The 21584-nt window shown below is 40.4% G+C and overlaps 1 protein-coding gene across 2 annotated transcripts; it reads right to left on the reverse strand.

Moving 5' to 3' along the window:
* Positions 1 to 26: 26 nt before the first annotated feature.
* trip10b (thyroid hormone receptor interactor 10b) lies at positions 27 to 20750 on the reverse strand. 2 transcript variants are annotated; one of them, XM_084931877.1, is made up of 15 exons: positions 20465 to 20750; positions 14189 to 14304; positions 14015 to 14068; positions 13071 to 13218; positions 12848 to 12910; positions 12388 to 12492; positions 11988 to 12116; positions 11660 to 11806; positions 10767 to 10928; positions 9379 to 9402; positions 3657 to 3766; positions 3051 to 3183; positions 2888 to 2955; positions 2249 to 2370; positions 27 to 2160 (listed from the first exon to the last, which is right to left on the reverse strand). In XM_084931877.1, exons 1-15 carry the CDS (start codon positions 20486 to 20488, stop codon positions 2015 to 2017), a joined length of 1551 nt encoding a protein of 516 aa, XP_084788003.1. In that variant the 5' UTR covers positions 20489 to 20750; the 3' UTR covers positions 27 to 2014. The 2 variants fall into 2 exon arrangements, with proteins under 2 accessions (XP_084788003.1, XP_084788005.1); XM_084931879.1 differs by lacking the exon at positions 9379 to 9402.
* Between the last annotated feature and the right edge of the window lie 834 nt (positions 20751 to 21584).

Here is a 21584-nt window from a genome sequence, read left to right on the forward strand (position 1 = left end):
AACACTGCAATAAAACGAGACACAAATGTTTTTCCTTTTTTATGATACAAGTAAATACAAACATTTTCTTTTAAAAAATGACAATGATTCCTTTTGAATGTTGAGAAAACATTTACTTGTGCGGGTCAGAGTGCTGGAGAAGACGTGAGTAAACCTTATGTGGCTCATCTTTAAACGTTTCAGATTTGATCTTAGAAATATTTGATAGCTGTTGGGAGGGATTCCAGTGAGGAGGTGAATCATAAAACTAATTTCCTTTCCACTGATGCCGTGATTCTTCAGAATATTGGCTGAACGGGCCATCGGCATTTCAAGTTTAAAGAAAAAAAGAAAAGGAAAGAGTTTTGTTTTTTAAAGGACCTCATTTTAGACAATCTGACCAGGCAAATATTCAGGAAACATGCAGTTTAAACCATTTGAGAATATGAGAAACAGAAAGCAAACAGCTGACCATGAGAGCTGTAACCCTTCCACCCTTCCAGCGTGAGTCCGACCACCGCCAAAAACTGCCTGTAGACCACATTTGTATTAACAGATATGATAAAGCCAGTGAAGCTGCACCCTCAAACACAAGCAATTCACAGGGATCAAAAATTAATAAACTCTGCATTTTTTTTTTTTTACAACTTTGATCTTTCATCGCCAGCACTTTTCCTTTCGCTTCGGACAAACGTTTAATTCACAAAAAGCACCGCAAAGCAAGTTCCCTTCCAACCCTCTGCCACAGAGAAACTACAATGTCTGGTGTGAAGACAAAGGATAGGTTCACATTGTTTAAAAAGTCTGTCTTCACAGTACTCAGATCCTGCATAAGCCCCCTTTCAGCCACCTTCCTTTATTCTGACAGCTTCATGGCCACTTTTCTGTAAACGTCACTATGTTAGAATGTGTAACATCACTTTTTACGCGACACGAGCCTGAACGCATGCCACGGGTTAACCGAGGAGCGTGCGCCGGATTAGACCGTGCACAGGCTCTTTGTGAGTTGCTTGACTCACCAGAAAATGCCCCAGACAGCAACAACCATTGTGCTTTCGTTATCTCGCCAAGTCAGTTATTAATTTCCAATAATATTAAGACAGACCTCTGCAGTTTCCCCATTCCCAATCTAGAAGAGAAATCTCGCTCGCTTTCAGGGCCTGCGTGTGATGGGCAAGCTACAGGTCTCTGAGAGGCACCGTGCAGACAGAGACGCTGTGCTCTGCATGACAATTGCGGCGAGATCTAAATGTTCAAAAGTATAGTTACACTTCCATAGCGTGACTGTCTCCATCATTGTCGCGGCATGTCTGAATCAGGTCAGGAGGAGTCAGCAACAAAGTGAAAGTGTTTGAATAACCGGTTGGTGAAGCCATGGAGAAAAATGACTAATCTTCACATGGAGGGCCCGAGTTCTGTTCCAAACAGACCACAAACACACGTAAACCTATCCTTTCCTCTCACCGTCTACTGGGAGGGTCATTGTGCACTCCCTACTGAGTAGTGGTTTTCAGTTAAAATAATTAAACATCACATTTCTAAATAATAACAATAATAATAATAAAAAACCCTCACATTGTCCTCTCACATGAAGGAATTGGGTAAATAGTTGGTGTTAAAACAAGAAAAGGTTCAGCAGGTTAATTCAAATCATTAGTGGGAAAGTCAAGTGGATGGATACAAACATTGCCATAAACATATCAAAGTATGTTACAGGAGTGGTCACTTCACACGTGACAAAATGTTCAGGCATACATTCAAAAGTTTTGGGTTTTTTTGTTTTAAAAGAGCTGAGATCTATAAAAGTCAAAGTTTCGTCCGTCTGCGTTTAGAGGCAACGTCTGCCACGGCGAGCAGAGATGGAGTGTATGATATTGCGATCAGCCTCGATAACAAGCTTTATAATCACTCACTTTCATCTCTCCATACACATCACTAGCTGAGATAAAAGATGTAGAGAGCAGCTCCAATTATCTGGAATGACTTTGTGTTCACCTTTGGCTGTTAACTTCCAGCACAAGCTCTGTGATGGAAGTTAGGATGCGAGTTTGACATAGGATGAAGGTATATAGCCCTCGTCTCCACTGGCTCTAAGGACTCTCATCCATCCGTCGCCTTTATCCTCTTCCATTATGCTCAATAGCTCTCCCTCTTTAATGGAAACGGTGCCCTCGCTGTTGCCTGCACATAAACACCCAAGTAAGAGATGTATAATAGGCTAAATGGAGACCTATTTATTAACAAGTTTAATGTCAGTCATAAAATTCACCTTCAAAGTTGTACAGAGCCGTGCACTGGCCAATAGGACTTTCTATTTCATCAAACTCTTCATCGAACTCTGCGTAGATGTTCGCATCAGGATCACGTGTTACCCTGCTGGACATGCTCGTCCTCAGATGGAAAAAAAAAAAGATATGGAATTTACTCATTCTGTTTCACTTTAAATGTTCATACGCTAAGGTATCAGTGTCTATCTAAAAGGCAGACATCAAGCTACAGCCAGCAGTCAGTTGACTCAGGACGCAAGGCACCCCTGATTCAGACAACTGTCATGTGATGGCCATGTGACTTTTTAAAATTACATCAAGCAATAGCTCCTAAGGAGGTGCCTTGGTTTTTTGAGAGGGGAAAAAAGTCACATAAACGTCAGACCACCACAGCCAAGTTTAAAATGTGAACATCTTCAGTGGCCCAGCCCAACTTTTTTGTCACAAATCTGATCACCGAACTAGAAAATTATGATTTTCTATAAGCATAAATATGTGATTTCAGTTTTAAACAAGTTTTGGACAGTTTCTTCTCTTTTGACAGGTGGTCTAATACATTTCTTAAGTACTGTGCTATTTACATCAAGCTAAGCTAAGCTAAGCAAACTGAAAGTCTCCTCGTACGTTTCCTTTAAACTTACCCATACTCTGTGTTGTTGTTGACAGGAAATGGAGATTCCTCTCCTCCCAGAGCTTCTGAGAGCCACGTCTGTCAAGAACATGAAGATTTGAAATGTTTATGAAAACTGTCCCAAAATACAGTACGGTATTAGCTTGCGTGTGCATATGTATGTGCGCGATAACCTCGTATTTGGCGAGCTCTCCCCTCAGGCGGCCCATGTCCTGGGTCATTTCCAGGATCCGAGGTTCCAGACTGGAGGGGTCTCCCATCTGTGGATTCTGCTCGTACACACCCTTCATCTTCTCCAGGGCTTCACTGACAAAAGTGATGAAACAAGAAGAGAGAGGTGTTAATGTTTGGGGAATGTGATGTTTAAGGAAGTCTTTTTGAGAACACTTGTTGAGCTGCTGTTTTAAATCACTGCAAAGCTGTTGAATGGGGTCGGGGTCAGAGCTTGGTGAAGTTATTTTGTTATTTATTAATGGAGCTGACATGAGCTCTACGTACTATTATGTTCAAACAGAAAATAACCTTTTTAAGCTTCCACAAAGTTAGAAGTACACTATTATTTAAGATATGAAATGATGACTTTGCATTTCTATCTCTCTTATATATTTGCTGCTGTTTTGGTTTAAACAAGAAGCATGTGTGGGAGATATAGCCTCGGGCAGCCGCGTTTCATTTCAAAGTTAGTTCATGCACAAAGGAGCTCGCACTCGGCTCGGCTGTCTGTCACAGTCAAAAGCATTTTTCAGAGACGTCTGTCATACTGTTGCCGACGCTTTCACCTTTGGTCCTGTGCCTTCTGCAGATCTTTGTGGATATCGTCAATCTTCGTCTGCAGCCTCTTCTTCCTCTGCTCCGGAGGAAGGTGAGAGTAATCTTCTGCAGGAGTTTGCTACACAAACACACACGACACCAACAACAACGGAAACGCAAACAGTTAAATCTCCTGAGCATCACGTATACAACAATCATATGAATTCTGACCACCGGCTGTCTTCATCTTTCCCACCTCTAGACAGACATCTTCACACACACACACAGGTTAATGCAGCAAATGCAGCTTGTTAGTTAAGGAAACAGAAACGAGAGAGAGACATTTATAGTAAAAACCCAGTAAGTAATAATGCATTTACAGTTTATACTGGATGAACAGTTTACAGACAGAACCAACAAGGCCGACTCTCTCTCCTGTGATGGTATACAAGTACGCATTTAAGTAGCAGAAAAGATTCAATTCATTACACATAGTAAATTTTAAAAGACAATATAACGAAGAGGCACAGCAAACAAGTAAAATATGACATAGCCACAAATGCAAACTACAGAATACTGTTTTATATTATACGTTTTTAGGAATATGCCTAATTGGGAAAAATATGACCCTGTATGATTTATGATACTGGGACTTTCTTGCTGGTTTTGGTTCTTAGTTTACAAACCAAAAAGTGTTTTACACGAAGAGCGAGGACTTCTGTGAAGGTAGCAGGTGTTGTGTTAAGCTACACTGGAAGGTAAAGTGCCAGCACTACTGATTCTACAGTAAGACAATAATAATAATAATAATAATAATATTGGCACACCAGTTTAAAAGAAATGTGTTTTAAACTACTAAAACGTAGGAGAAGGAGCGTAGTTAGAAAAGGTAAGGAGCTCCTTATGCCTACATGCACAAGCATTTAACATTAAACAAATGTTAATCTGGACTTTGGACTCAATAATCTAGTCTAGTCTAATCTATTTTTGGAAACAGCTGAAGCAGCAACAATCAATGTTGGGTCTTTACTGCTTTATGTGCACTCGTTATACATGATAGTTAATAAAAACCACTTTGGCTGTCTTCACTGTTGTTTTTAATATATTTGTGAAGTGAACTTCCAGGTTAAAATGTCATATTTTGTAACTTTTTATTAAGCTTTTTCCTGGATTGGATGGTCAAGCTATAATATACATATACTGTAAATAGTATGTAAAATAAATCTTTAAATTAAATTGATCTGAATTTACTTGAATGTTTCACCTTAAATGTTACATATCTGTATGTCATCACAGAGAGAGAAAATTCAGAGAACGTCCTCAATAGAAAAAAAACAAAAACAGCCAATTTTCCCATGAGATAACAGCATTTGATCGGGGGAATTAAAGAGTAACTGCAACCACACTGAGAACCCTGCGTGCACTGCCCACTAGGCCTTTTTCCACACACCACACCCCACTGTGATTACAGGTGTAATGCGATATCACTTATTTCCTTTCAGATCTCTTATCAAGCATAACCCACGCTGGTGCCACCAGTACTAATGCTGATAACAGCGACTGTGTTTCAAAACTTTCCATGTCCAGAAACAGTAAATGGACAGTAAACGCAGCGAGCTGCTGCTCTTGGAGAATCGCCTACAAAAGCTAAATCTCATTTAGGGTGAAGCATCTAGAAATGCACCAGCAGGTGTAGAAGACGACTGGTATCTGCAGGTTACACAGCATTTTGTGGTTTATATAAAATGATGACATGATGTGCTGTTCAAATTTGCATCCGTCAGCGCTGGGTGGAAGCAAATGACACATGAATACATTTACAATATTGGCAATAAAACAGCCATTCCACCATCAGAGGCATTCTAATAAAACTGAGAAATATTTTATTGAACTGATGTGACAGGAGCCCAGAAACGAGCTTCACTACCAGCCCAACTCCCACAATGCAGCCCGACCTTTACAGAGTTCTTTATTGTGGCAATTAGTTATTTCATCACTTCCTTACTTGTGCTTTCATTTTAAAACAAGTGTGCTTATTAATTATATAATAAGAACGTCTTTATAATAGCGTAAATTAAATGGCATGTGGCTTTAGGAGCGCGGGGAACTGGTGTTGTTTGAAAATTACCCCACAAGGCGAGGCCTTGACGAAAGCGAAGCTTCCTCTCCCACGGTCAGTGATAAATGAAAGCTCGCTCAGTCTCGCCCTCTCTGTACCTGGATACTGCCTGGAGCTACCAAAGGATTCAAAAGACACGTTTCTATTCTGCTAACAGCACCTTTCTTCTCTTCTTCAAACAGGCTACATGCTCACGCAATTATAAAGCGGTACGGCCGTTCCAAGCATCTGGACAATGACAACATTTGTAATTTTGCCTCTGCACACCACCACAGTGGATTTTACAATCAAACAATCAAGATGTGATTGAAGTGCAGGCTTTCAGCTTTAATTCAAAGGGGTTTAGCAAAAGTATTCTATTAGATGTTTAGAAATTTTAGTCATATAGTGTTTTTCCATATAGTTATTTTTGCAGTCGATGATTGCCTGGAGTCTGAAACCCTGTTGCTTTGAGATCACGTACCTGACTTGTGTATTTAGAAATATCCAATTTTTTTTGTCTTGAGAAATTCTTGGTTTGCTTTTGCAGTGTGTTGTTGGTTATTAGCTATCTGCTCAGTGAACCTGCTGAATCTGAGCAGAGAGTATGGCCCTGTATACTTCAGAATTCATGCTGCCGCTCAACATCAACATCAATAAACACTAGTTACCCAGTTCCGCTGGCAGCCTTGCATGCCCATACCATAACACTGCCTCCAACATGTTTGACAGATAATGTGTATGCTTCAGATCATGAGCGGTTTCTCTCCGTTAATCTTGGTTTTATCTGTCTAAAGATTTTTTTTCAGAACGTTTCAGAAAGTTAAATCTTGCTGTTCTTGAATGTAACTAGTAGCTATGTTGTAAACGCCCCGTATTTTATTCACGAAGGCGTCTCTTATTCTTGACTTAGATAAGGCTACTCTGAAGCATATCTAACACATTTGAGGACACCTGGGATTCTGAATGTTCGTGACTTGGTTAGATATTGGGAAGTTATTCTTACCCATTAAAAAAAATTATTTAATCATCCATTTCAGTGGTCTTCTGTGGTCTTTCAGGCCTTTATGTGCTGATAGGTTTGTCAGTGATTTCTTTCTCTCTGATAGGCTGAAAAAAACAAAATAAACCTAATGATGTTCCATCACATCTCTTTTGGTTTTGAACTGAGAGCTCCAGTAAACAACTGAACACAAGTTCAATGTTTGTGATCAACTCAATTTATTTTTAAATCATAAGATAAAGAGGAAACTGCCCTCCTGTGGCTATGCTTGTCACTCAACAATTGCTTTTGAGCTTTGGGAAAAAAGAAATGTCTGTAATTCGAAAACACTTAATGACATACTTTTGTTAAAGTAGGGGATTAATTAAGTCTGCATTTCAATCACATCTTGATTTTTTTTTTTTTTTAATTTAAATCCTCAGCTGCGATGTATCAAGCAAAATTACAACAATTTCATCACTGCGCATCTGCGATCGTGGCTCGTGGCTCAAGAGTCGGGCGTTCGTCTTGTAATCGGAAGGTTGCCGGTTCGAGCCCCGGCTCTGACAGTCTCGGTCGTTGTGTCCTTGGGCAAGACACTTCACCCGTTGCCTACTGGTGGTGGTCAGAGGGCCCGGTGGCGCCAGTGTCCGGCAGCCTCGCCTCAAGCTACAGTGTGGCTACACTGTAGCTTGCCATCACCAGTGTGTGAATGTGTGTGTGAATGGGTGGATGATTGTGTATAGTGTAAAGTGCTTTGGGGTCCTTAGGACCAAGTAAAGCACTATACAAATACAGACCATTATATACACATATGATTGGAGGAAGTAGTTCCCATCTGTGGAAGGAGCTCTAGTTTACATCTATACTGCTCAAAATATTTAAGGAACACTTTTTAAATGAGAGAAAAGCATCAAGTCATTTAAACTTCTTGGATATTGACTTGCTCAGTTAAGTAGCGGGTGGTGGTGGTGGGGGGGGGGGGTTAATCAGTTTCAGCTGTTCTGTTTTTAAAGAAGGTAACAACAGGTGCACTAGAGGGGCAACGATGAGATACTACAAAAACAGGAATTGTTTCACAGGTGGAGGACACTGATATTTTCCCCTCATCTTTTCTGACTGCTTTTTTAACTAGTTTTGCATTTGGCTAAGGTCAGTGTCACTACTGGTACCACGAGGTGATACCTGGATCCTACAGAGGTTGCTCAGGTAGTGTCAGGATAGCTCATCGATATGTGCCATTGCGTAAAGGTTTGCTGTGTCTCCAAGCACTGTCTCACAAGCATGAAGGAGATTTCTGCAGACAGGCAGTTACTCTAGGAGAGCTGGACAGGGCTGTAGAAGGTCCTTAACCCATCAGCAGGACCAGTGTCTGCTCCTTTTTTGCAAGGAGGAACAGGAGGAGGAGGCCATTGGACTGGAGAGGCCATGAAAGTGTTATGCTGCCCATAACATTGTTCAGGATGACCGGTTTGGTGGTCTGAACAGGCATATCCATGGAGGGACACAAAGACCCATACAGGCTAAGCAATAACACCCTGACTGCTATTAGATATCCTTGGATCACCTGGCAGACCCTACATCGGTGCAGTGGGTGCTGGGGTCCTCCTGGTGCGAGACCATGCCCGGCTTCATGTGTGAGAGTATGCAGGCAGTTCCTAGAAGTTGAAAGACTTCATACCATTAACTGACTTCCACGCTCACCTGACCTAAATCCAACAGAACACCTCTGGGACATTATGTTTCAGTCCATCCAGTGGTGCTGGGTTACATCTCAGACTGTCCAGGAGCTCAGCGATGCCTTGGACCAGATCGTGGAGGAGATCCCCCAGGTAATAACCCAACATTAGGATGTTGTCAGGCATACAAACGAACTACTGAGTGCCATTCTGAGTTCTTGCAATTAAATTTTGGCAAAATGGACTCGCCTGCCACCTCATTTTTTCAGCCCACTGTAGGTTGATAATTTTTTATTTCCATCACACAATGTGGCAACCTTTCAGTCCTAACACATTACCTAGTCCATTACAGTATAGATATCCAGTGTGACTTTTTTCCCCATTGAGATATGATGTATTTTCAAAGCGTTCCTTAGTTATTTGAGCAGTGTAATGTGTTGCAGCATCCCCCTGCAAGCAGTGACTGGAAGAGTTGGAGGAAGTACAACATCAACCAGCTATCCGGTGACATTTTATTTCCTGAGTGACATGACTTGGAGCAGATGCCTCCCCGTGTCAGGAATCTAAAGTCAAGCAGGAAGTAAACTCCTTGCTTTGAAGGGGTCAAAGGTACTGAAAGCCAACTGAACTGTAGCTAAGCGCAAGAAAGTGGGGTCAGTCACGAACAGAAGCTGTCAAACGGAAACAGATATGCCCCTCAGCTGTGATGAGCGATCAAAATAGTAAAAACGAAACTTCTTTGCAATTGATTCTGTCCTCTTAACAGTTCTCTGTCTCTTTTATTATTGTGGTGGTCTATAGGGGACATTTTTTACTGAGTGGCTACTGGGATAACTTGACAGCAAGGGTGTCTGTGCTTTCTACCCACAAAGGTCAGTGCAGCATTAATTAGTGTGGAGTTACTCCTTATATATCACTTCCCCTTGAAAAGAATCCAGCACCAGATCAAGTTCTACCCGGTATACCCTCTCTGTAGTGATCATAATTGTTACCATTTGCTTTTGAGCTTGCATTATCTAGACAGAAAGAAACAAAGACTATGAGGCAGGTACACAACAAACACATGGCATGGAACGCACAGATACAATATCAACAAAAGCTTGTGTACATGAAACAGATTAGCACAGCAAAACAAGGGCGTGAACACGACAGCAAGCGAGGGGATGGAGGTCAGACGTGAACCGAGACGGGGGCGTCACTCACCAAGCAACATTTGTTTAATGTCTTTAAGGTGGAAATCCTGAGTTTGACATAGAGGCTGAGGGTTGGGGTGGAATAAAGAAGGAGGGGAAGATGGAGAACAGAACAAGACAAGGTGGAGGAGCAAGGGAGCGGAGAATCGGAGGGATAAAATAACAATGGTAATGAGAAAAGAAGAAAGGGGAGAGAGCGGGTGAAAGAGGTGCACAGCTTGAAATAATGTGTGTAAAGAGGGACAGTGAGAAATATGTTTGGGGCATGTCTGTGCAGCAGCCTGGAATCAGAATCGGCCCCCTAGGCAATGGGGTAGTGGGGTACGACATGAGTGGAATGTGAGCCGAGTCTGATGTATGCGTGTGTGTGTGTTTGTTCGAAAATGCTGTTTTAAGACTATGACAGGACCGTATTTGCAATTCTCGATAAGGTTGACAGGAGCCAGAGTCCCACACTGCATCAAGCACCTGCAGGTTTTCCGTTTCTAGAGTTTGGAGATTAACTCTGTAAAAGTGTTGAGAGACTGACTAACACTGTATTGTAAATGGACTTTGAATGGGATCTGCTGATGAAAAGAAAATACAGAATCAAGCTCTTCCTGCAGTCTGCTGGATAATAGACCTTTTTCATAACTTGACACGTCACAGCAGGGAAAACACAGATGCCTTAATGATGGCTGCATTCCACTTAAGGGAGGTCCTGCTTTTGTTCCATGCAGTGGCTTAATGGGACACTGAAAGGAAATGGGCCATGTGCTTTCTGTATTACAGTATAAAAAGTCATAAAGGTCTGTAGAGGAAAAAAAGGTCTTTCATCACAATTTCAGAGACTTGCAACACAAAAACAAACTGCCTGTCAGGTTAAAATTCTCTCTATAATACTAACAACAAGGTTTATGTTACATCCTGATGAGATTTGTAATTTCAAGCTCCATATTTAAATAACTCAAGGCAAACGAAAAAGAGTTGATTAGCATGCCCAATCATGAAATCAACACTGATTGTTGTTTTCACTCTGTGTCTTCATTTCAAAATAATGTAAAAACGTGTACTATTTTAGGAAAGACTAACAAAACCAACTAAGTTAGCTACACATCTTTTTAAAAATGTCGGGATCATCTTAGCCCACATTAGAAAGGATTTTCAGGTTTTTACATGCAAAAGAGGAGACTGCGGTACAAGTTCACCTTGTGTTTCTTGCTGAACGGCCAGATCAGGCCGCGCACTTTTGGCGGGTTGAGGCTGGACTCTGAGGTTGCCGATTTAATGCCCTGGGAGTAGTCTTCAAACTCCACATCTGCAGGTGGCTCGAAACCAGATTTGTGCTGCTCGATGACCAGAATAGAGTCCTCCAGAGAACAAAACAAAGAAATAGACTCAGTCACATCAAAGCAACAAACGGAGACCTTAAAAGGGTTGGCACTGACACTGGATTTTTAAGTGCAGCAATTAGAGGCGTTTAATCTTTTTATTTAATTATTTATTTTATTTTACAAATTTTACAGCTAAAAAGCAACATCAAAGTCAAAAACCACCATTCCTTCCACTAGATGCTGTCTTCATATGCTGGTCAGAAGTAAATGCATTTAGGTACATTTTTACCCCTCTGTAAAAACAGTGAAGAGGTGAATTTCTGTATAAGTGACTCATTTCCAATTTGTAGCCTGAAAGTTTTTTTTTTTCCACTTGACGTTTTACATGAAAGATCTGGATTTTCCAGACGTTAGAGAAATTCTGTAGCTTAATAATTAGCCGTGATCTGTGTGACAGTCAGACAGTATAAAAGATGGGTGCAGCCTTGATGTCATGACCCCAAACACACTCAGTGGCTAATGGCTTGCGATTGGCCAATCCACTAACCAATATCGATGCAGTTTCATACCACAGATAATCCTGTATTTTGGAATACAGTATGAGAAAAACTAATAAAACTGTTTAATTTTTTAATCAAAATCACCCAAAACAAGTGACTGAGCCCATAAACTCTGCAGGAAAATGTTAACAGTGACATCTCCAAGAAAGTTTTGCTTAAAGTTGTGTTTTCGTGGAGATGACTCTAAACCAAACATTTCACACTTGCCTGTTTCTCATTAACTTTTGTCCCAGCAGCAGAAATTCCTTCTAGACACTTTGAGATGATGGGCAGCACCTTCTTCTCGATATCTGAAAACTTGCAGTAGCCATCCGCAAGGCTCCGGATCCTCCGCTCATCCATGCCTTGCAATTTCTGTTCACAGCACAAATTAAAGGGCCTCCTTTCACAATAAGACTCGCTGCATTTCTACAATGGCCACTCACAGATGTATGAACTCACTGAATTGTTTTGTTTATATTGACATATGTCATATTAGCTTTGTCCACTTGTGCTACATCATCAATGAGTGTTTTTATGAATAAGTTTGTCTTACATTGAGGAGCTGCGGTATGTCGGTGTAATAGTGGTAGTTCTGTTCCTTGTTGTATTTCTGGAGTTCTGCTGCATAGTCGTTCCTGCACTCCTCTGCCGTGTGAGTGCGAGCATGGGCATGCTGCTTGGCCTTTCAGAGTGAAGGGCAGATGGAACGACAGAAACAAGAGATGGGAAGATAAAAGGGTTCAGCAAGAAAAAGAAATGAAGAGAGACAAAACAAAATGCAAAGTGGAATGCAGGAATAGATGCACGGAGGTGATGGGAAGATACACAAGGAGGTGAGCGGGAGACAGAAAGTAAAAGTTCATGGAGGGAAAATATCACAAAATCCAAAAGTGGTAAAAACAAACTAAAAAAACGAAACACTGCTCAAGTAAAGCTAGCATGTGTGTGTTTACTTTTTCGACATCAACTCTGGTGGCAGAGACCTCGCTCTCCGCTTTCTCTGCTTGTTGTGAGGCTTTTTCCGCCTCCGCCCACTCCTTGGCATAGCGCTTCTTTGTCTGTAGGCATAAACACACATATTAAACTGAAACACAAACTTTATTTTTAATAATTTCAGCCCTGGTAGTATTAACAATTTAAACATGAAGGAACTGAGTTCCACTTGAGATACTAAGAGTAAAGTCATGGCCATATTTTACTGCCCCTCGGGTAATCTGTCACCTGAAGAGTTACCAATAAATTATTAACAGTATGACAGAAAAAATCATAATAACATAAACTCAATGATGTCACTGAGATATTGCTGTAACATCTGTAGAATAAGAATTACTACCAAGAATATCTTCATCTTGAGGTACCACTTGAGTGATCTGCTCAGTAACAAACTAAAACCACAAACAACACAAGACTCACATTTTCTAGGTGCTTAAAGCTGCTCTCTAAATTCTGCTGGGCCTTCTTGACATCAGCCAGGTGCTGAGGAAGGAAGAGGATGCAATAAATGTCAGGCGGTTCAAGATGATGACGGCAAAGTGTGCAAATCAGTCTTTAACCTGCCAAACTTTCCCGTCAGTTCTTCCTTTCTTTTTCTCCCCCTCCCTATCTCCCTCTCACACTCGCTTCCTCCTTCTCTCACCGTTTTCCGTTCTTGTTTAAAATCCTGAAGCTTCTTCAAGAGCTCAACACAGATGCCAGTTATCAAGTTTTCAGCAATGAGCTCACGTTGCCCGGCGTAATCGTTTAGCTCGTTGAGGATCTCCTGGAATGAAGCATGGTTGCTGAACCTGCGAGAAGATGGCAAAGGGACAAAGTGTTGGCTCCAAAGGTCAAGATTTAACGTACTATTTGGTAAAAAAACAAAACAAACCCTACTCTGAACAGCAGTTGTAAAAAAATGTAATAAACAAACTATTAAAAAAAATGGACATAGTCATCATAGCATCACATGTTACTGAAGCAAAACTGGTTACTGAAGTCCTGTTGGAGTGTTTTTGCATTGCCGTCTTGGTGTTTTTAAACCAGACGTGGCGAGCAGCACATCTGACTGAGAAACTGACTCAGACTCAGAATGATATAGTTTCGTATATGGTTTGCGTATTCTCTATGTTTGACATGCAGCCTTTATTACTTCAAGCTAACTACCAAGCTACCAAGCTATAGCTATTTACTGATTAGGATAGTTTTGGACCATCTGTTCAAAATCTTTTAAGCCTCCAAACCACAGTTAGCACAATTTTTACTATCACATGTAATTATGTGCCATGCTACTCCACTAGCTCAAGCTTTTTATCCGAATGTGTGAATGCAAAGAAGAAAAAAAGATGCTAAACGTGAAACTTGAAAATGTTAGCCCACATGATCACAGCATTCTCTTACATACAATCTTCAGTCATTTCTGTAAAAACTTTGCACCATTTGCAACTTAACTGCAGTCATTAAAGTATATAGTTAAAGGTTATATCAGAAAAGCCTCAAAAACCAAGAAAATGTTATATACAAATAAAAAAAATAAGAGCTGCAATGGAGAAATGTAACAATGCAACTCAAGCTGGAGCTGGAAACGAGTTTTTGTTTTCTCACTTGCAGTCTTGGTCTTCCCTGTTTCCTCGTTTGGCATATTTCTTTGTGAGATTTCTGTTGGAAAAGTGTAAAAGCATCCACTTGACTAGCATGCGCAGGGTAAGAGCACACACAAAAAATAAATTCAAGATCCCATTTCATATAAAAATGAATAACCATTCAGAAGGACCACACCTGAGCTGCTTGGCGTAATTTTGTTCTATCTCCGACCGCTCCTTCACAAATTTGATGTAGCGGTCCAGCAGGTCAAGGCCCGACTGTGTATGCTTGTCGATGACATCATACTGATCCTGAAAGAAGAACAGCACAGAAAAACATGTTTTATATCAAAATATCACCTTTGGTTTCTGGACAATTTCAATGGAAACTTCTCCTTCCATTGAAATAAACTGGCTGCTGAGTATTTTCTCAGTGAGACGACTTGGTCTTGAAAATGTCAGGAAATACTTTTAAATGCCCACGAGAATTTTCCGAAGCCATAACAGATGTTATGAAATGGTTTCTTTTGTCTGACACAAGGTCACAAAAGCCCAGAATACACAGTTTGCAATCACAAAAGAAAGCAAAAGTTCTCACAGCGCAGACATTGGAGAATATTTGGCCTTTTTGCTTGACTTACACAATTAGTTCACAAAATGAGACTCATTGATCAACCCAGGATGTATTTCACAAGGCGCATATTCTGCATTTAATTTAGGGTTGCAGTTAACTTAATATTCTCATTATTGATTGTTCTTCTTAATTTTTCTTCTTCTATCAAGCTAATATTAGGTCTTTTTCTTAATGCAAGTTGGGCTGTAAGTTCCCACAGTCCAACATGCCTTCATGTAACTCATTTTTTGCCCATTAAAATTTTTAAAACAACAAAATTATTTCCTTCATAAAACAATAAGCAGAAAACATTCACTTGTGCCATTTTGCATTAAAAAAATAATTAAAACAACATAAATTGATCCCTTATTAAGACGAACGCTGATTAATTTCCTGTGGCTCAGCTAATCGTTTGAGCTTTAATTAAATTGCCTTTCGCAACTCATTTAATCAGGCTGTCGATCTGCCACAAATAGAAAATGGAGGCCTAAGAATAACTCTCACTGCACACGGATACACACAAGTATGAAGGTGTAGTAGAGAATAAAAGCGCTCCAACAGTACTCTCCTGTCAGCATTCCTCCCTCGCTTTAGACACATCTGTGCAAATCAAAACACACACACACAAAAACCTGTTGGACCGGTAAGGGAGCCCTGCTGGCTTTTATTTACACTGTTTAATGACATACAGTGAGAAGCCTCTCAGAGGAGAAAACAATCTGATTACATGGAAACATGAGAGTCTGGGACACGTAATAAAGCCCCACGGGTGGGTCCCTTGTTGTGTCTCCTGTGAAGCACAAAGGAGGGCTCCACCTTTTTCTTTGTTGTGGTGTGTGTGTGTGTGGTTAAGTGCATGCGTTGGTGCTGGAGGGCCTTCTGGGACCAGAGACACAGATACAGAGTCCTCAGAGGAGGGGGAATCTAAATGGAGATCACACAGTAACACAGTTTGATATGAGAGGCCATGAAGGAGGCGAACGGGATGAGAAAATAGGAAAGTATGATAAAGCAACATAGTTTATGCCAGGAAGTAAAATGACCGTGGAAATCAGATTGAATTATTTAATGCAGGTTTCGATGCAAGAGATTAAAGAGTGTGTGACGAGTTCTTGACACAGATTAATGCGTGCATTTCCCACTTCTGTTGCACTACCTCACTTTTACTGGAATACATGTGCATGCTTGTGTGACAAAAGGAAACTGATTGTAAGACAAAGAGCGTTCAAGAATGAGATAATGATTAGCTCAGCGTGAACCTCCGCCCTGTGACTGACGCTCCCAGGGGCCTATCTAAACCCTGGAACCAGTCTGACTGGTCCCGCCCTCACAGTACTGCCAGCAGCAGCCGTGCTTCCTGACTGCAGCTGATCTGGGGTCAGGTTTTTACCTCATCTAATCATAAAAGCCACCCAACAAGATTTACTGTAATAACTACTTGTAAGTCAGCTTCTAAGTTATTAATAGCTTTTGTCAGAGTGGTAATTTACTCAAATGGGTTGTACGACTCGTGTTTAAAGACGACGTCCAGGCAGGTTTACTACGCATTACTAAGAATTCTATTACTTACTTTGGAATTTTTTTTTTTTAATCATACAACTTTTGAATGTGAATTTCATGTTAAATTGTCCGTGCAAATAAAGCTAATTATCTAAATGTTATACCCATTTTCAGAAAACTGAATACACTGTCACTGAAATATTAGATACATGTTGATTTTAACTGACATATTGGAGTCAAAGATTTTCAAAGAGGCTCTTTTAGAATTGTTTTTGTTGTTATTTTTACAAAATACGATAAATGTAAATTTAGAATATGGACAGCCAAGAATTAAAGAAAAAGCTGAAAGCTTAGTGGATGTCAATTTTGCCAAAGTGGAAATCTGTCACTTAAAGCATGACTTATAGAAATCACCCTTTAAAGATATGCAGTGTGAGATTCTTTGTATTTACTGGAAAACGTAATACACAGTTAAATAAGTTAAGTTAAATATTTTAGTGAATTGTTATCACCACAAGTGGTTCCCAGATAATTACTGACAATGTGAAATGAGTTTATGATCTTACAGTACAGTGCTGTCTAAATGTTTTTGAGCCACCCTTTATTGCTTTATATTTTGCTGAAAGGACACAGATTTCCCCCTAATTTTTCTAAGGTAGTGTTGAACAATAGCTCCCCAGGCTTTCTAAAGGTCTTTTAAAGTTTTTCTTTGGACACTGGCTCTTTTTTTCACTAGTTTTTAGTGCAGTCAATGTAACTGAGCATTTGCAGAGGAATCTTTTTTCGTTTGTTAAGCCACTTAAATACTGTTCTGTAAATCATTCAAAGATAAAAAAGGCCCCTAACTCAAAAGATGAACCAGTGCTGTGTTTACATATAACAGGCAACTCAACCAAAGAAACCATTTAAAACTTAGACTTTGCTTTGCAACAAATTTGTTCCCATTTCGTTAGTTGAAAGATAACCTACTTTGACAGGTGTAAAATTGGTCAAACATGTCATGGTTCGGGGCTGCATTTCAGCCAGTGGTGTTGGGCATCTTCCAAAACTCCAAAAGTGATGGAATTATGAACACAAAAAAGTATAGTGAGATTTTGATTGACCATGCAATACCATCTGGAAAGCATCTTATTGCCAAATGCTTAATTTGTCAAATCTCAAACACACGGCCAAGGCACTAAAATCATATCAGGATAGAGAAAACACACAATGAAACACTATCAGTGATGGATTGGCCTCACCAGAGACCTCAACCAGCAGTGTGGGCTCATCCTGACAGAGAGCAGAATAAAAGAGAGCCAGAATACTAAAGAACAGCTTTGAAAGTCCTTTAAGAAGCCTGGAGAACTATTCCTGAAAACTGCTGAAAGAAATGACAAGAATGCTGCCTGCAATACCTTCTCTACTACACCTTCATACTTGTGTGTATCCGTTCAGGCGGTGTTGAACAAATGTAGTCAAACCACATATTGACTTTCAAGCTTGTTAGAATTGTACAAACTCTGCTTTTGCTTTATATACTGTATTTCCATTCATGTTTGCACATTAATAAATCACTGCACCCATTTGCAACTTTCATAGTAGAATATAAAGAAATGAGTGGTGTCTTAAAACACTGTACTACACTGCTCTGTATGCAAAATAGGCGTTACATCAATAAATTACATCAGTAATTTCCAGAAATGCATAACATACAATTAATATTTCTTATACAACCACCATTGCTTTACATGCCAACACAACCCCGGGATCAAGATAAAGGAGAAGTGGGCACAATGGAGGAAGCAGTGATGTAGCTGATTTATATCTAGGTCCCTGAATTACATATCAGCAGGATGCAGGCAGGTCAACAAAGAGAGACCACTCCACAGCAACATCATTCTTTAAGTTTGATTACCTGTTCTGGGCAAACACATACAATATTTATTATCAAAATGACCTAAATGAACGAGTCAGTTTCCAAAGATTTCCACTATTTTCCACAGCTAGCTTGTTTTAGTGTCATCATGTGATCAGGGAGATTTCTTCCAACTGAACTGGCAAAAAGCAAAACGCACGTACACGGACACACAATCATCCTGATTGCAAAGTAGATGGTTTTCAATGTGACAGAGCTGCATGTCCTCAAGCAAGAGTTTAAATCCACATGACCTGAGATGTTTCATTTCTATTAACGGGATAACTCCTGCTTTAAATAATCAAAATCTTTAATAGGACAATAGAAATGCTGAACCTTCTGCACAAAGTACGCTGCTTACATCATGTGTTCTTGTTACAAATTGCAAGATTTTTTTCTTTTTTGAACAACATGCGATTGACTTGGCTCCGCTGTGATTCGACACTTCTGGACTGCGTCATATTTAATAAGAACTGGTGGTGGTTTTAACTAAGCAGCCAGTAAGTCGGTCATTACAAAGCTATGCCGTGCAACAAAATATTGTCTAAACCCACAGGACTTTATTTTGACATCAAGCACAGAGTCGAACGCTCACCAAAGACAATTAATATGTCTGAGCGTATTTTAGAGGGCATGTGTCTGAAATCAGGCCCAATAAATCTTTTATGATTTAATTTGATGAGATGGTGACGATGCACAACAAAGAAGGCGGAACAGCTGAAGGTTCTTCCAGAATTAAAACAGCACTATTAAATCAGAAAAAGAAATGCATGACATGTTTCCAGGGTTTGTCTCTCCTCATCCCCAAGATATTCAGTTTACACAAACAGAGAGAGAGCATGTTAACCTAAAACTAGATCAATCCATCTATCTTCTTTTGTTTATCCAAATCAGGGGGAGGGCTTCAACCTCTCCAAGCTATCATAGGGCAAGAGGTGAGGTACACCATGGAAAAGTCCCCAGTCTATTGCAGAGATAACACACAGAGACAGATATCTACTGATGCTCACATTCACACCAAGAGCCAATTTAGAATCACCAGGATGTCTTTGGACTGTGGGAGGAAGCTGGGACACCTGGAGAGAAAGCATACTGCTACAGGGAGAGCATGCAAACTCCACCCAGAAAGGCTCAGGACACTTCTTGCTATGAGTCAGCAGTGCTAACCACTGCACTGTGCAGGCTGAATTTCATATTTCAGTACCACTTATCTCAATTTTAATGCAAAAAGCTATGGTTTCAAATCCTCAAACGTGAGAATCATACCTGTTTCTATGTTCCATGACGAACCAAATATCTTCTGATTTTGGAAAGAATTCTCAAATGTCACATCATGCTTTTGTCTACAAGACATTTACTCACTAAACGAATGAATAAATAACGCTTTTCTCATCGTTTCAGGTCTAGGCCTCTAACTGTTGCTCCAGTATCAATGAAGCGTCATACACCCAGGTTTATGGTATGCAGCCAAACCCACTGCAAGCAATTGAATGCAGTTGAATGACTTTCAACTCTTTTGGAACAAACACACATTAGATCCAGGCCATCAGCATCACTAAGTGTAACTCTATCTGTGCAATCATTTCAGATCGCTGTGCCCAAATGTTTTCATTTTCTTTGACCTAAAATACAACAATGTGTAGTCAAAGGCACATGCAGCCACCTTAATCATCTGATTAACTAGGAACTACTCTGATAATCAATGAACTGTTCAAGAAGCAGAGATGGTGAACGATCTCTATCTGGAGCTTTCCAGATGGGAGGATTTCCTGTCGTTCTGTGACACCGGGCAGGACAGAACTTTGCTTTAGGATTTTGGGGAAGAGGATTTCTGATCTTTAGAGCCAAACGCTGAGAGAGATCTTTATCAGTCAGTGCCTTAGATCTTGTGGCTTGTAGCCACAGTCCCTTAAATGCCCTGTCACCCAACTGAAGGCGCTGGTGTCGGTGTGCCGTGACTGATGAGGGAGCTGACTGTACTGATGATTCAACAACTGAGACACGGGCAAGAGCAAGGAGGTTATACTTTCCTAAACATTGTACTGTTTGTATCTGCAGCCAGGACACTTCCTGTCAAAAAGGAAAATTTCAGGTTTGAGCTTATATGAAAGAAGAGGATAAAACAAACAGTGTGTGTGGTGGAGCACACCCTAAGCTCACTGTGTGTACACAAAAGTGCACCAGAAAAGAGTAATAAACCTCTCCTTTCCCCTCTGCTTATGATAAGGTATGCAGCAGGAGTTGCGAAATCCTGTCGCTGCAGGCTTTACAGATAGACTCCTGCTGTTGTCTTACTTAGCCAAGGCCAGCTACTGAAAAACAACCGTGTGCTACGGTGAGTGTCGACGAAAACAATTAAGAGGGCACCGCACTTAAAGAAACAGTGAAAAGGCGGAACGCTGTCCTTTAAGGACTTATCCCAGAAGGCTCCTCCGCTTCTTCTGAGCCAGCTGTCAACTTACCCAGAGCTGTGTTCCCCAGTCCATGTCGCCAAAAAAGTTCAGATGCGAGAAGATTCGCAGAGCAGGACTCTTCGGTGTGTTAAAGCAAAGGCAAAAAGCGATCAGGCAGAGATTGTTTTTTAATTATTAGTATGTTCTTTAAAGTAAAACTCTTCACGGAACAAAACTTTGAGGCACGAAAGCGGAGATGGTGGAGGAAATGTTTGAAGGAAGTCTACGCCTTCTCCTTGGCACGGACGCGACTGTCCTGTTTCTTCCAGCAGGCAGCGAGCGCAAAAAAAAAGTGTTCCTGAAACAACTCTGGGTCCGAGAGAGAGAGAGGGAGAGGGAGGAGGAGGAAGCGGCCTTTCTGTTTGTTTTATCTTAAAGAAGCAGCTTGAGGTTGTTTTTTTTTCATAATAAAAGGTGGTGTTGGGCTCCAAACTTTAACCCAATGATGTATCCAGTGCTCCTCAGATAACCCACAACATTACACATAAGATTAAACCAAATAAACTAAATCATTAACTTTTCCCCCCACAGCACTAATAGAGGAAGTAAGAACATTCTTTAAGCTACTTAAGACTTTTTTTTTACCCTCGTTGTAACATAAAACAGCAGCTTCCTTGTGGGGCCCTTTTTCGTGTTTAAAAAGTATAAAAGTTTTTTAATGGCCAGCAGGGGGCGACCTCAAAAAAATTCTCCAGCTGTGTTGTTCTATGACATCAGTGCACACGTTCCAGATGTGTTTATGATCTCACTAGTTTCTGATAATGTAACATGGTGTTAATTTTGTAAATTATAGTCAAATTTAAAGCAAAACAGATGATATAGCAGTCTAAACCTGTGACTTCTGGTTTTAAAAAAAATAAGAGTCACTTCACTAACTAGTGGGCAGTGTCACTCGGGCTCTTCTTTTTATACCGCTGCAAAAGTCTTTAGACATTCCTCTATGTTTTGCTATGAAAACGCAAAATAGGTGCAGTGATTTACCGAAATATGTAAATGAACATGGAAATACACCATATAAGGCACAAACAGAGTTTGTGCAATTCTAATGAGCTTCAGAGTCAATATCTAGTATGACCACCTTTATTTTTCAACACAGCCTGAACTCTTCCTGACATACATGACTGATAGT

The sequence above is a fragment of the Perissodus microlepis genome, chromosome 6 (assembly GCF_051167445.1).
Source record: "Perissodus microlepis isolate ML-2025 ecotype Zambia chromosome 6, ASM5116744v1, whole genome shotgun sequence".
NCBI classification, from domain to species: domain Eukaryota; kingdom Metazoa; phylum Chordata; class Actinopteri; order Cichliformes; family Cichlidae; genus Perissodus; species Perissodus microlepis.

What these genes read in the sequence shown, in the direction of transcription:
- trip10b (XM_084931877.1), bottom strand. Translation starts at nt 20,488, where the DNA reads ATGGACTGGGGAACACAGCTCTGG. An exon ending in TTAAACAAGAACGGAAAACG is followed by an intron (nt 12,911 to 13,070) that starts GTGAGAGAAGGA and finishes TTCCTTCCTCAG; the next exon opens with CACCTGGCTGATGTCAAGAA. An exon ending in CCAGAGTTGATGTCGAAAAA is followed by an intron (nt 12,117 to 12,387) that starts GTAAACACACAC and finishes TCACTCTGAAAG; the next exon opens with GCCAAGCAGCATGCCCATGC.